Source organism: Hibiscus syriacus, unplaced genomic scaffold, assembly GCF_006381635.1.
Source record: "Hibiscus syriacus cultivar Baekdansim isolate YM2019G1 unplaced genomic scaffold, ASM638163v2 tig00110721_pilon, whole genome shotgun sequence".
Taxonomy (NCBI): Eukaryota; Viridiplantae; Streptophyta; class Magnoliopsida; order Malvales; family Malvaceae; genus Hibiscus; species Hibiscus syriacus.
Window position 1 is genome coordinate 595,426 of NW_024062839.1, and position 14,306 is coordinate 609,731.

The 14,306-nt window shown below is 35.1% G+C and overlaps 1 protein-coding gene across 1 annotated transcript; it reads right to left on the bottom strand.

Moving 5' to 3' along the window:
• Positions 1–1,301: 1,301 nt before the first annotated feature.
• LOC120139068 (TPR repeat-containing protein ZIP4-like) lies at positions 1,302–5,121 on the bottom strand. Its single transcript, XM_039154400.1, is given in 6 exon segments — positions 1,302–2,001; positions 2,129–2,749; positions 2,917–2,949; positions 3,040–3,229; positions 3,741–4,676; positions 4,678–5,121. Coding segments are annotated over 6 exon segments (2,844 nt in total). The 5' UTR covers positions 5,103–5,121; the 3' UTR covers positions 1,302–1,362.
• Positions 5,122–14,306: the final 9,185 nt, after the last annotated feature.

The window sequence follows — 14,306 nt, forward strand, 5'->3', positions numbered from 1 at the left end:
CTCAGGGAGATGGTTCAAATCTCATAGAAATAGTCCCCTATAGAAGCTTTGCTGTTTCCAAGTCTTTCAAATACCAAAAAAGTAAGTCTATGATTTGTAATATCATGTGCAGTCGAAGTATGTTAAAAAGTTTTCAAGTATCTTAACAAGGCAGAAAATATGGTAAAACTGACGTGGAATAAAAGAATTTTGGATAGTGTGTACCTGCATGTGCATCGGCGTACAGTAGAATGTGTTCTGAAACAGTAGATCAACTTTTCTTAGAGGCTTAATACCAAAATAATTCTCAAACTATATCGTTTTTCTTAAATAGGTGCTTAAATTAATTTTCGTCTCATCCAGGTTCCTAACGTTATAAACGTTATCTCTTTAATGTCTGGCCGGTAACGGTGTTAATTTCCCCATTAAATGACATGTGTCACAACTTGGTAATTTTAAAATTTTTTATTTAAAATTAAAAAAAAAATTATATATGTTTAAAAAAAACACATATTTTGAAATAAATTCAAAACTTTAAAAATCTTCATTTCAACCCTAAACCCACGCCGACCGCCGCCTTTTGCCTTCGACAAAACTCCACTCAACCTCCCCTCCCCCTCCTACCAAAAGTCCAATGAAATCGTGATCGATCAATAACGAATCAATGTTTTAAACCGCCCGAACCCTAGGATTCAAATCGCGATTCCAATGGCCAATCGTCGGAACTACGAATGTATATGAGTATGGCAAGGACTACGTCGATGGCGGTGGTCGTGGCCAGAAAGGCCAACAGCAACGGATTAAGGTTTGGGTTTGGGATTTTGGGGTTGTTTTATAATATTAGAAAAGTTAGTTTTTTTAATAAACATCATAACATTTTATTTTAAAAAATAATTGTAAAATAACCATATTGTGACACATATCACTTAACGGTAGAAATTACTGTCGTTGACAGCCCGGGCACCTAAATGGGTAACATTTGTAACGTTAGACACCTGGATGAGATGAAAATTAGTTTAAGCACCTATTTGGAAAAAACGGTATAGTTTGGGCAGTTATTTTGGTATTAAGCCTTTCTTAAATTAGTTTGGTTAAAAGCTCATTTAGTCGGGTAAAAGATTAAAAGCAAGTGGTATATTCTTGTCTTCCTTCTGGCATTTTAAGTGAGTTCGTGAAAAATTAATCATTTTATGAAAATTGGATTTCAGTCATTTTAATGCCTAGTAGAGTAAAATGTTTATCTTCTTTTTCCCTGCAGAAATTACATTTAGCACCGATATATATTATATCTATATACACACACACATGCATACAACATGAGAGGTTAAACTGTTATATGGACATTACTCGAGAAACATTGTTAGATGTATGGATTTATACCTGCTACTGTAATATTGGAGGCTGTATTCTACCAGCAGTCTGTGTATGAAATTTCTTTTCAAATTCAGCAACATAATCCTCCATGTATGCCTGATAAGTTTCCATTCCAGCGACCTTCCTAGCTAGTTCCAACCCAGTATCCATCCACTTCTTTGCCACATCGATCTGCCCCATTCTTACAGGTATGGCTGCCCGATTCCATGCTGTCATTGCAAGCCATTTGCCCTCTTCAGTTGGATATTCCCCTTCCTTCAATCCGACCATTATTCGGTATGCTTGCTTGTACATACTGAGAACCGCATCATCATCTGTGTTACCCTTGTGAATACTAGCTATTAGAATAAGCTTTCGGACAACGAGAGCCACATCCTGGTAGTTTGGAGAGGGGGAAGAAAGGAAGCCTGAGAGGCACTCACTGAGGGCAAAGGTTGCTACTTCAGCATTGAACCTTGGACCTTGTGAGGCATTCAGACCAATTTGGAGAAGGTATCGAGGAGTGCAAGTCTTTGTGCTGGCAAAGCTCTTCACAATATGTTGTTGGGACTCTAAATTGTTCAATCTCCCTTGCATGTCATAGGCATTGAGAACGTATATCAAATAGAGGTCAGCTTCAATGTTCCCCACTGACAGTGAATTCAGTATCTGCACGCATCCATGAAGAAATATTGTACGAGGGAAGCAGCCCCAAGCATTTACGACACAAAATGAATTCAGTTTCTTATACAAAACAGCATTAGAAACAATTACGCAAACAATTACCTAAACATACCTTCCCTGCTCTCTCTAGCAGCTCAGCAGCATGCTTTACTTCAGCATCTGTCAATGGAGTCATTTTTAGTTTCTCTGAAGTGATCACTGCAGACACAGACAGAATCAACGATCTGCAAATTGTGACATTGTTTTCATCTATTTGTCCATCACCCATAAGATCATAAAATCCAGGAACCAGTCTAAGAAATTCAGCACAGAATTCGTAGTTCTTTTCCTTCCCACACTTGGCTCCAAAATTCCATGAAGTTACAGCAAACCAATTCTGTTCTCGTCTTCCAACTTCCCCTTTCCCAAAAAAGCTCTCAGCTCCAAGCCCAGAAGCTCTCATGTGTGCTTGTTTCAAGAATTGGAGGACTTCAGCCTCTTTACCAACGTCTTGAGAGAGAATAGTGACCAATGTGCGTAGCACTACAACTTCTGTTGTTGGCATTGGTTTGCCAGAGTTGTAAAAGTTAAGAAAGTTTGAAAGGGCAGCAACAGCAACAGGAAGAGCACGGGAAGCAACAGCTTCATGTGCTGAGAGAGACAGAAAATCTGGAGTGAAATCCAGGCATGTTATCATTGTCTGTATCTGATTGATAGCACCACAATGATCATTCGTTTGCAAACAGATTTTGAGCTGCATAAATCAGGAGGCACAAAATATTAGATTATATGACTATCTGTTAGTCATGCAAGATTCAAACTGTAAGGGAGTTCCTATCAGTTTATCCACCAGTGACAAGCTGGCAGTGTTTTAATTAAGCCCCATTATATATATACTTGAGCGTAAGAGAGGAAGAGTACCTTAAGGAAAGCACATATGGTGTTTGGATCAAGCTGCAGAAACAGAAAAAATTGGACCGAATCAACAAAACGCTTTTACCTTCATCGTATTAGATATACTAAAATTAATAGATCTCAAGATACCTTTTCTGCCTCGTTGATATATTCTTGAGCTCGATCAAGTTGAGTGAGACCGAGGTAGCAGAGACACAAAACTCGATATCCCTTGGCTCGAAGAACTCGATTCTCTAAATTATGTGGTATATAAAGCATAGATTTCTCAAACATCTCAGCACTTGTTTCATAATCTTTCAATCGGAAATTACATGAACCACTGTAGAGGCAAAAAGATACTTAGGCAAGCAATTTATGAACTTATGTGTAACGTGTCTGACATCAAACAAGTTTCATAGCGTCGCATAAGAGAGAAGACATTTCTTGCAGGGCAAGGAAAGCACAATAGTATGTAAACATGTATATTTTATATATTAGGAACGGGTAAAGATATCAAGAATGAATTCAAACTCTTATGTCACCAAACACAAGAATCTTACCATTAGATAAAAAAATTATCCATTATATTAATAATTACTCTTAATTATCTCTCACAAAACGGCATTACTCTTATTGTCAAAGGATAATTGTAGGAAAATATGTTATCAATAAGATGATTGAATCATCAAGTAAAAACGGCATTTGTGTTAGTGGAAAGAGAAGCAATGAGGCAGTCAAACTACGCTAGCTATATTCAGAATAACCAAAAATCTTCAATTTGAACCTTTAAGACATTCATTCTTAATTTATTCTCAGTAAAGAAATGGCTGGAAATAATCTACCAAACTTACCAATTCCAAAGAACAGAATGCATGGCCGTCCTCTCTTTCGCCACAGCCTCACTACCAAACAAGGCAATCACTCTCTCATCTGCCACCAGTTCAGCCACCACCTTTGCTCTAATCCTCGACCCCTCAATTCCATTATCGTCCCCCACCACCCGATGAACCACCCTCACAGCAGCGCGTGCACTAACATGACAACGTCCCAACAACCCCAAAAATACCCCCTTCGTAGTTTCCACCCCCGCATTTCCCGCAGCCTGAAAATAAGTTTCCACCGCAGAGACCCAAACGCCCTCCGGAATTCCTTTATTTGCAACCATATCCTTCAACTCCTTTTCCGCCTCACTATACCTCCCTAACCCAAGCCACGCCTTCATTGCCAAAACCGGCAACGAAGCATGGTGATCCCCAGCCTCACCGCCGTTTTCCCTTAAAACTTTAACGCACTTGATCACACTTTCGAATTCTCCATTTTGTAGATGGACGGCTGATATGAAACGCATCGTTTTGGATTTTAATCCCTTGATCTCCACCATTTCTTCCCTTGTTCGTGCAATAGGCAGTCCTTTATCGCATAAATCCAACGCCTCTTTCAGAAGCTTCAACACATCGTTGAAGCTACCGTTGTTTTCTTTTCTTGATAAATCAGCTTTAGCGAAATATAAGAATTGCTCCGCCAGAGCTTTGAAATGAACCGGCGAACCAAAAAGGAGAGTTTTCGACCGATTCATCAGTGTTAACGCTAGATTTTTATCTGATACCTCCCATGCAGTGCGAGATCTCGCTAGATTTAAATCTAAAAGAAGCTTCCTCTCTCCTGCGTCCGATATTTTACTTACATCGAGTTTCGAGAGAAGATCCGTGGCTCTCTCGAAGCATGTAGAAGCTAGGTCGAAGATTTTATGATCGTGCCATACTAGACCGTCTTGTAATAGAAAAAGCAGATTTAATAAACGGAGAAGGGACTCCGACGACGTCAACAGCGAGGGAGAGCATGTCAGCAGCCATGTGGCGAAGCTTAGCGACATTTTGAGTAGAGCAATTGGAGGAGGGAGAGCGGATGGAGGCAGCATTTGAGAGGTCAACGCAGGCGTTCCAGAGACGGTAACTGAGTTTCCAGAGGTGGAGTTTGAGAGAATTGTTGGTGGCGGGAAAGGGAGCGAGTTGAGTGAGGTTTGTCAAAAGTTGGCTAAGATAAGAAGGCAGCGAGTCGGGTAGAGGAGTCGCGGGTGGATGAGTCTCTGTTTGTTTGATTTTGGATTCGATTTGAGAAATGATGTGTTCATGTTGATGATGAGAAGGGGACTGCGAGTCGTGAGCGGCGGCGGCTTGACGGTGTTCCGGTGTTGAGATTTCCGCGATTCTCATTTTTTTTCCTTTTTCTGGCGGGAAAATTTGAAAAGGGAAGCTTACAAGTCTTGAATCGGAAGACTATTTGGAGTTTAAGGGGGTAAACAGATTACGAGATTTTGTTAGTATTATTACTATTAAAAAAGAAAAGGCAATTATTAAAAAAAAAGCAAAAGGATATTTGAATCATGTACGCTTAAAAAAAATTAATGTGGTCTTTAATATTTTTTTGCATTTAATGTGACTTTTGAATTTAAAAAAAAAATTAATGTGATCATTTTAATCAACGATTTTCGTCATTGATCGTTTCAAAGCTAACGACACTTCACGATATTGACGTGGTAGTCACAGTGATTAGTTACGTGATAAATGAACTAAATTTATATTTTTTAAGTTTGAGGGTTAAATTGATTTTTTTAATTTAAGAGCTTATTTGTTTTTTAAAATATATATAAATATTTTAGATTTAAAATATTAAAAAGTTCAATATAAAATACTATTAATTATTAATTTTATTTTTAAATAAAAAATAGGTTATATTTAGTTCTAAAATATTATTATTTAATTTACTATTTTATTTTCCAATGAAATTATAAAAGTCAATTTTGGTACGCTCGATATTAGCAGCGATCTCTTTTGGTCGTCATTCTAACTTTGTCCAAGACATAGGAATATTCAGTGGTCCGATGATCCTATTTTTACTCTTTTTTATTTATTTCATTAGCTTCATCAAATAAAAGTGAATCTCTGAAATGTTATACTTTCATTAATTACTTCAATCATCTATGAAGTGTGATTCATTTAAATTAGTATAAAGATAAAGTAATTTTATATATTTTTGTAATTTTACATAGATTAATATTTCGATAATTTGATGGTTATATTTTATATATTATTCTCTAAAATTATACATTGATAAACGACAAAGTTTTATACCAATATGATAAAGACATAATCGTCTTAAACATTTTCGAGAGTCTGAACAAAAACTCAAAATTATACCTTTATAAAATGAAAAGTATATTTTATTACTTTAAACAATGTACATATGAAAATACCGGTAGTTTAAGGTATTCGATAGTAAGAAACTTCACATCATGCATAAAGAAGAAAAGCTCCTTTAGATATTAATACAAGAAAGAAAACTGTAAAACTGTTAACCGTAACTAACTAACTTAGTTAATATTTTATTGGTTACATCTAACATCCCCCTCAAGATGAAGATTGGTGAATGTTAATAAGTCTCATCTTGATTACAAAAGAATTAAAAAAATAGGAGTATGTAAGGCTTTAGTGAAGATGTTTGTTGGTTGTTGAATCGTACGTGAAAGAGCTTAATAAAACCATTTTGAACATTTTCTCGGATGAAGTGACAGTCCACTTCTATTGTGTTTTGTTCATTTATGAAAAACTTGGTTGGAAGCTAGATGAATGGCAGATTGATTGTCACTGTACAAGGAAGAAAAAGTAATTGGAATTTGAAAAGAAGACAGAAGAGAAGCAAACCATATCAATTCATAGGTTGTTGAAGCCATAGCTCGGTATTCTGCCTCACAGGAAAAATGACTAACATCGTGTTGTTTCTTTGACTTCCAGGAAATAAGGTTACTTTCAAGATACATACAATATCCTGTTATGGATCGACGAGTATCGGGACAAACATTGTAATCTGAGTACACATAACCATTAAGCTTCAGGTGTGAATCAGACGAGAAAACAAGCCAAGACCTGAAGTACTCTTTACATAGGATAATAAATGATCTACTCCTAAAAGATGAGGTTGTCGTGAAACAGAAACAAATTGGCTCAGAATATGAACATAATACGTGATATTATGCCTCGTATGCGTGAGATAAAGCAATCGACCAATTATCTTTCTGTATATCTGCGAATCTTGTAATAAACACCTTTATGCATACTTAATTTGTGAGAGGGAATGAGAGGAGTACTAACAGGTTTCTTGGCAAGGACGTCTGTATCCTCAAGTAGCTGAAGAGCATTACTTTCTTTGTGAAAACGAAATGCTTGTAAAGTTTTTTGCAATTTCAAACCCAAGGAAATAACGCAAAAGACCAAGGTCTTTCAACTTAAAATGTTGTTGAAAAAAAAACTTAACAGTACTGAGATCATTTATGTGCTTGCCTGCAAGTACTATGTCATCAACATAGACTAAAAGAATCATCAAGGAATCACCAGAACCTTTGGTGAATAAGGAATGATCAAAAGGAGATTGAACAAATCCAAATTGCATAACTACTTGAGAAAAAAGCTTGAAACCACTGTCTTGAAGCTTGTTTGAGACCATAAATGGATTTATGTAGTAGACAAACTTTATTAGAACATCTAGCCTATGAAGAATAACCTAGAAGAAGCTTCATGTACACCTCCTCATTAAGAGTGTCATTTAAGAACACATTGTGAACATCAAGTTGTAACAGGTGTTAATTGTTCACTGTAGCAAGAGCAAGCAATACCTTGAAGGAGGTCATTTTCCCAACTAGAGAGAATGTGTCTATATTCTTTCATTTGAGTAAACCCTTTTGCTACTAAACGAGCCTTGTATCTATCAATAGAACCATCTTCCTTGTACTTGATGTGATAAACCCACCTAAATCAATGGTTTATTTTCCTTCTAGAAGAGTGACCACTGACCAAGTTTTATTGGATTTCATAGCCTGTAGCTCTTCTTTCATGGCAGCCCTCTATTCCAGAAATCAAACAGCTTGATGATAGAGTTTAGACTTATAAGATGATGAGACATTCGCAACAAACGATCTAGAGAAAGGAGACAACTTAGAAGTTAAAAGATAATTTTCAATGTGAAACTTAACATTTGTAGCTGCAGTATTACAATAATATTGTTGGAGATATGAAGGTTTATTTTAAACCCGAGTTGATCGCCTTACAACAGGTTGAGAATCTTTATGTCATGGAAGTATCAAAAGCACGATCATCAAAATTATCACTTTCACGAATAACGTGATCAATAACCTATGCATGGTCGTTAATATCTTCTACATGGTTAAGAATAACATTGTTATCAACTTTTTCTTGTACAACATCTGCAGAATGATTATCTTCAGGAATAGACAGGTCGTGAGAACCTAATTCTTGAACATTATGTGGATTATAAATATGATGAACATTGTCAATAATAACATGGGGGCAAAGAAACTGAAGGAAAAGGATCAATAATGGATTTATTTGAAGGAATCGAATGAAAAATAAATAATTGTTCATGAAAAATGGCATCTCTCGAGATAACAATGGTTTGAGTTTTAAGAACATAAACCTTATAACCTTTTATTCCTAGGGCATAACCAATAAAGACACCAAGAAGAGCCCTTTCAGAGAATTTGTTTCGATGAGATTTTAATGTCTAAACAAAACAAAGGCAACCAAAAACTTTTAAATTCATATAGTCATGCATTTCATGATATATCAGTTCTTAAGGAGTTTTATTATTCAAAATATGAGATAGAAGTCGATTGATGATATGAGTAGCAGTCAAAATACATTCACCTAAAAAACGCGAAGGTAACCTTGACTAAAAGAAAAGAGCTCGTGCAACTGCCAAAGATGTTGATGCTTTCTTTCAGCAATGACATTTTGTTGAGGAGTGTCAACACATGAAATTGATGAACAACAGCTAATTGGGAGAACAAATATGTAAACTAAAGTTCAGGAGCATTGCCAAACCGAAAAGCCTTTAAATGAAAATCAAATTGTTTATGAATCATACTAATAAAACTGGGAGCAATAGTGGATACATCAGATTTGTGTTTTAGCAAGTAAGTCCATGTAGTCCTAGTATAATCATATAATAAAGATAAAAAATAACGTTGATTATGATAAGTTGCATGCTGAAAGGGCCCCCAAATATCAAAATGAAGTAATTGAAAAGGACAAGAAGTTCTAGACTCGATATGGAAAAAAGGAATGCGTTGTTACTTTGATAATGGACAAACTGTACAATGGTCATTACAACGCTTTTCATTAGAAAACTGTAAAACTTCTTTTAACAAATTCAAAACACGTGAACTTGGATGACCAAGTCAATGATGCCAAGAAAGAAAATTAGTGTCATTAACAACATCTATACAAGAATTAGGCAATAAGGAAGATTTGAGCAAAAACAAGCCTTAATAGAGTTCACTCTTCTTAATCACTTGCCAATGGTCCTAAATCAAACAATGAGTATTGTGAAATATCACACTAGCATTTGAATCTTTTAAAAAGGCAACTTATAGTAACAAGATCGAAGCTAAAATTTGGAACATAAAGAACATCTTTGAGAATCAGCTGAAACGACAATCTAATACTTCCAGAAAATTAAACTTCAACTAGAGTCTTGTTAGGAAGCATAATACTACCTCCATTAATAGGAACTAATGAATCAAAAAGTACTTTGGAATAACATACATGTCTCAAAGCTCCTGAGTCAATAATCCATCAGTATTCATCATTGATAGAACTAAAACTGTTCACATAAAATGTAAACTTACCTTGCATTGCAAGATTGATTGAAGATGAAGGATTATCAGAGGAAGAAGTAGCCTGCAACTGACTGGTAAGCATGGCAATGAGTTGTTGAAATTGATTAATGCTTAAAGAATCATGAGAAGTGGTGATAGTCTATTCTTAAGAAGAAACATCGACATTTACATTCGGACGAGCCCCATAACATGAACTTTGTTTATTTCGAGTAACAAAATCAAGAGGATATCTATGAAGTTTATAACACTTATCTTTAAAATGACCTAACAAGCCATAGTGGTTGCATTGTGGGTGATCCTTGCGTTGATTAGAAACGGTTTTAATAGCACAAATAATTTCAGTAACAAGATTAGCCAACTTACAGTTCATTGACTTTCTTCTTGAAAAACTAAAGAAAAAACTTTAGTAATAGAAGGCAAATGATCCATTAACAAGATTTGACCCCGAACATGAGCAAAAGACTCGTTAAGACCTATGAGAAACTACATATCATGTTATTTCTATTGTTCTTCAATCATATGGCGAACACCATCACAATTGGGGAACAAGTGCAAACAGGCTTAACAGAAACTAACTCGTCCTAAACAGTTTTTAATAGAGTATAGTAGGTACTTTCAGACATTTGTCCTTGAACCAATTCACTAAGCTTCTCTCTCAAGTAAAAATGGTGAGGACCATTGTTCTGTTGAAACCGATCTTCATGATCTTTCCAGATTTCAACAATTGTTGAATGATACAAAAGACTAATTGCTTGATGAAACTGAATTCAATAACCAAGAATTGACAAGATTGTTTGCTCTTGTCCATGCCGAAAATTTTGATCAGTTGAAGAAGAAGCATGAATTGGGCTATCAACAAAACCAAGTTTATTCTTGGCAGACAAATCCATAAGCATGGAACGCTTCCAGCTATTGTAATTGTCACCAGCAAGGGGCTGAGTAACCAAAACCATGCCAGGGTTATCGGACTGATGCAAGTAATACAGATTAACACCATTCTCGAAGAAGTCATTTAAATCACCCATGGCAAAGAGAAAAGAAACAAGAAAAGCTAACGAAAGAAGAAAAGTAAAAAAATCATCTGATACCATGTAAAGCATGTAAATACTTATAATTTTATGTATTCAAAAGTATGAAACTTCACATCATACATGAAGAAGCAAATCTCCTTTAAATATTAATACAAGGAAGAAAATTGTAAAACTGTTAACCCTAATTGACTAACTAACTTATTTAATATTTTATTGGCTATATCTAACAAATAATTAATTCAATATTACATAAATAAATCATATAAAAATTATTAAATTTTATGAAAACGTATTATTTTTATTATTTTATTAAGAAAACATCTTAAATACAACTAAGAGAAAATAAATATAAAAAATTAAATGTGTATGATACATAGCTTGATTTTGGATAATGAATAAGTAAAAATAATTGTGTATTATTTTATTGTTAGTGTTGAGTTAATCGATCGACGGAATCGGCCAAGAGGGGGGTGAATTGGCAATTTAAAATTTGGTGGAAGCTTTTTGCAGAAAATTAAAAGAAATTGCACAATGATTTAGAGTGGTTCGACTTTCTTAACCAAAGTCTACGTCCACTACCTTAGCTATCCACACTAAGGATTTTCCAACAAATTCACTAATTTGTTCTTTCTTTTGAGGACAAAGAGTAACCTTACAACTCCCTCAAGAATTATACCCCAATTCTTGAGCACACTCTTTTTCAAAGAGAAATACACAAATTTGCAAACTTACAAGGAAAACCTCACAAGGCAATATGTTTGCACAATTCTAGAACAAGATAAGAACACTCAAAGATAATTACAAATGAGCAAAATTGTGTTCTTGAAAGCAAAAAGAATATTGAAAGGAAATTTGGCTTGAATTGCACAAACTTGATATTTGATGCTTTCTCTCTTGTTTCTCTATGATTTCTTCTTTCTTGTTATTGATCAATGGCTTCAGAACTTGTTTAAATACTCCTTCAAATGATTCTGAATGTTGGGGATGGTTAGTGGAGTCAATATAGTCATTTAAGTGTGAAAACAATTAATAAAATCAGTTGGGAGCGTCAGTGCATCGATGCATACACTAGGTGCATCGGTGCATACACTAGGTGCATCGGTGCATCAACTGTAAAATTCAAATATTTTGACCGTTGGACCCTTAGTGCATCGGTGCACTAAGAGTGCATCGATGCATAAAATGCATTCGATGTTTCAAAATAGCCTGAGTGCATCGATGCATGGCTGGTGCATCGAATGCATGTTTTCATAAAACTCTGAGTGCATCGATGCATAGTATGTGCATCGATGCATGAAATGCATTCGATGTTCAATCCATTCCGTGGTGCATCGATGCATGGATTGGTGTATCGATGCATCACTTTGAAAAATTGATTTTAGGCTTGATTTTGGTTCAAAATACTTTGTGAAAATTGTTTCAAAAATATATTAAGTATAAAACACAATTTTACACATTTAGTAAGGTTTGAAATTGATCTTGAAGAGACTTGGAGTAATAATTTGATATTCGAGTAATTAAATCGAATACACTTAGAAAATCATTTGTAAAATCTTAAAATTTATTTAAACTTAATTTGTTATATCGAAACATCAAAATGTTTTCAACAATCTCCCCCTTTTTGATATAACAAAACATTTGTGTTATTTTAAGATTTTCTAAAAATTTGAAATCAATTTTGAAAAATTACTTCCCCTTACTATAACACTTCTCCCTTTTAACACTTAATATTTCTCCCCCTTTTTGTTAAATCAAAAAGATTTTAAAACGTTTTTAAATAAGGTTTTGAAAAGCATAGCCAATTGATTATAAGTAAATATAGCTTAAGCTGCTAAGATCACAATCAAAAGAGAGATTAGCCATTAGTTCCATAATCAATATTCATAATCAAATGTGAAATAGTATAATTGGTCATATATGTCTAATGATGCAAAAATAAGAAAATTCAACCAAACGAAATATATATATATTAAATTCAAAATCCAATCATCTAAACCATAAGAAATTCAAACATTAAACAATCCAAAAAAACAATCCAGAAACATCAAAATCAATCCAAGTTTTAAAAACCAAGAAAACATAATCAAGGAAACAAATCTACTCCATCGGAGGATCGGGAGGAGGAGGATAATGAGCTCGAACTTCAAGAGTGAGAGCGTCCATAAGTTCACGCATCTCCCGCTGAAACTTAGTAATCTGAGACTCCATGGAGGCAAACCTCAGATCAAACGACTATAAGAAAGATCGAAAATATGGTGGCATTTGATCTTCTTGCCATGTTGGTTCCGGTGCAGGCTCATCGTCTGGTACGTGATCGTCGATATCTTGCATAAGTTGTTGAAACTCGAGATCATCATCAGCAGCTAGTGCCGGAGGAGGAGGAGGAGGAGCACGAGAAGATCTAGGAGCAACTCGTGAAGAACTAGCTCCCGGAGTCTGTTTACCGGGTCAAAAAACCCAAAGACCAATTTCCTCGTCTTGTTTCCAATCCGCTTTCTTCAAGGAGGTGAGATTGATTTGATTTTAGAGTGGGATAGGATTGTCGAGAGAGACGTTTAGACCGAGTTTGATAAACATGTTACTAAGAAGACATCTATAAATCTATGTTTCGACATGTTTTGAAGGAACGATGTTTATGATGTCCACTAGTTGACTAAATATAATGTGGGGCAGATTTATTTTGATCTTATTTTTGATACAGTGCATCCACCATAAATCCCTAGCACGAAGAGTGGAGTACCTACCTCCGGATGGTCTAAACCACCAAGAGATCATCAAGTGAAGAAAACGACCGTGATGAGATCGTAGAGGACTAACACTAGAGTTTGGAACATAGGGATATTCAATATTTTCATTCTCAGTATATAACCCATCATCATCTAACCCAAAATGGAAAGTTATAGTCTCAGGGTCAATATTAATATATTGGCCTAAAAAATAGGATCTAATGGCTATAGTCCCACATTGAGTTTCGTTTTGAATGCATACCGCATTGAAGTAGAAGATGCAGACTAATTATTGATGGACGATAGGTTTGAGATGAAACAATTTATCAAACTTCCAAGTTTTAAGAATCGGAAGGTATTCAAAGTCAATATCTATCATGGCTTGAAGAGAAGGAATACGCTCTTCCCGGATTCATAGGATTGGAAAGAATTTCTGTACCTAGAGTACAATTCGTCTCTACTACGTTCAAGCATATTAAAAAAAGATCCTATTAGGCTATTAGGTGGAGGAGGAACGGGATTTAGAGGTCGGGATGAACGATTCGATGAAGTTCTAGGGCGTTTGGGATTAGACATGGTGTAACATCCCAAATCAGGGTCAGTGACTAAATTACAAATTTTAAAAATTATGTGCTCGATTTCGAAACAAGTTAAAAGTTCAAGGAATTAATTGAGAATGTTATTTAAGAGGATTATCTGGTAAATATGAAAAGAGTGGAAGGGTATTATGGTCTTTTTCCTTTAAAAGATATTTTCTCCCCTTTTATAATAGTGAAAAACGTGGGAAGAGAGCTATCTGGAAGCTTTCTTTTTCTTGCTTTCTCTTCTTCACGTGGGGCTTAGCTACAATAGGTAAGTTGGGTTTTTATAGTTATTTACTTTAAATATTAAGTGGATTTTGATTCTTTGGGTATTAAATAAGCTTAAGGAAAGCTTATATGGGATTTAAACAATAAGATAAAGGAATTA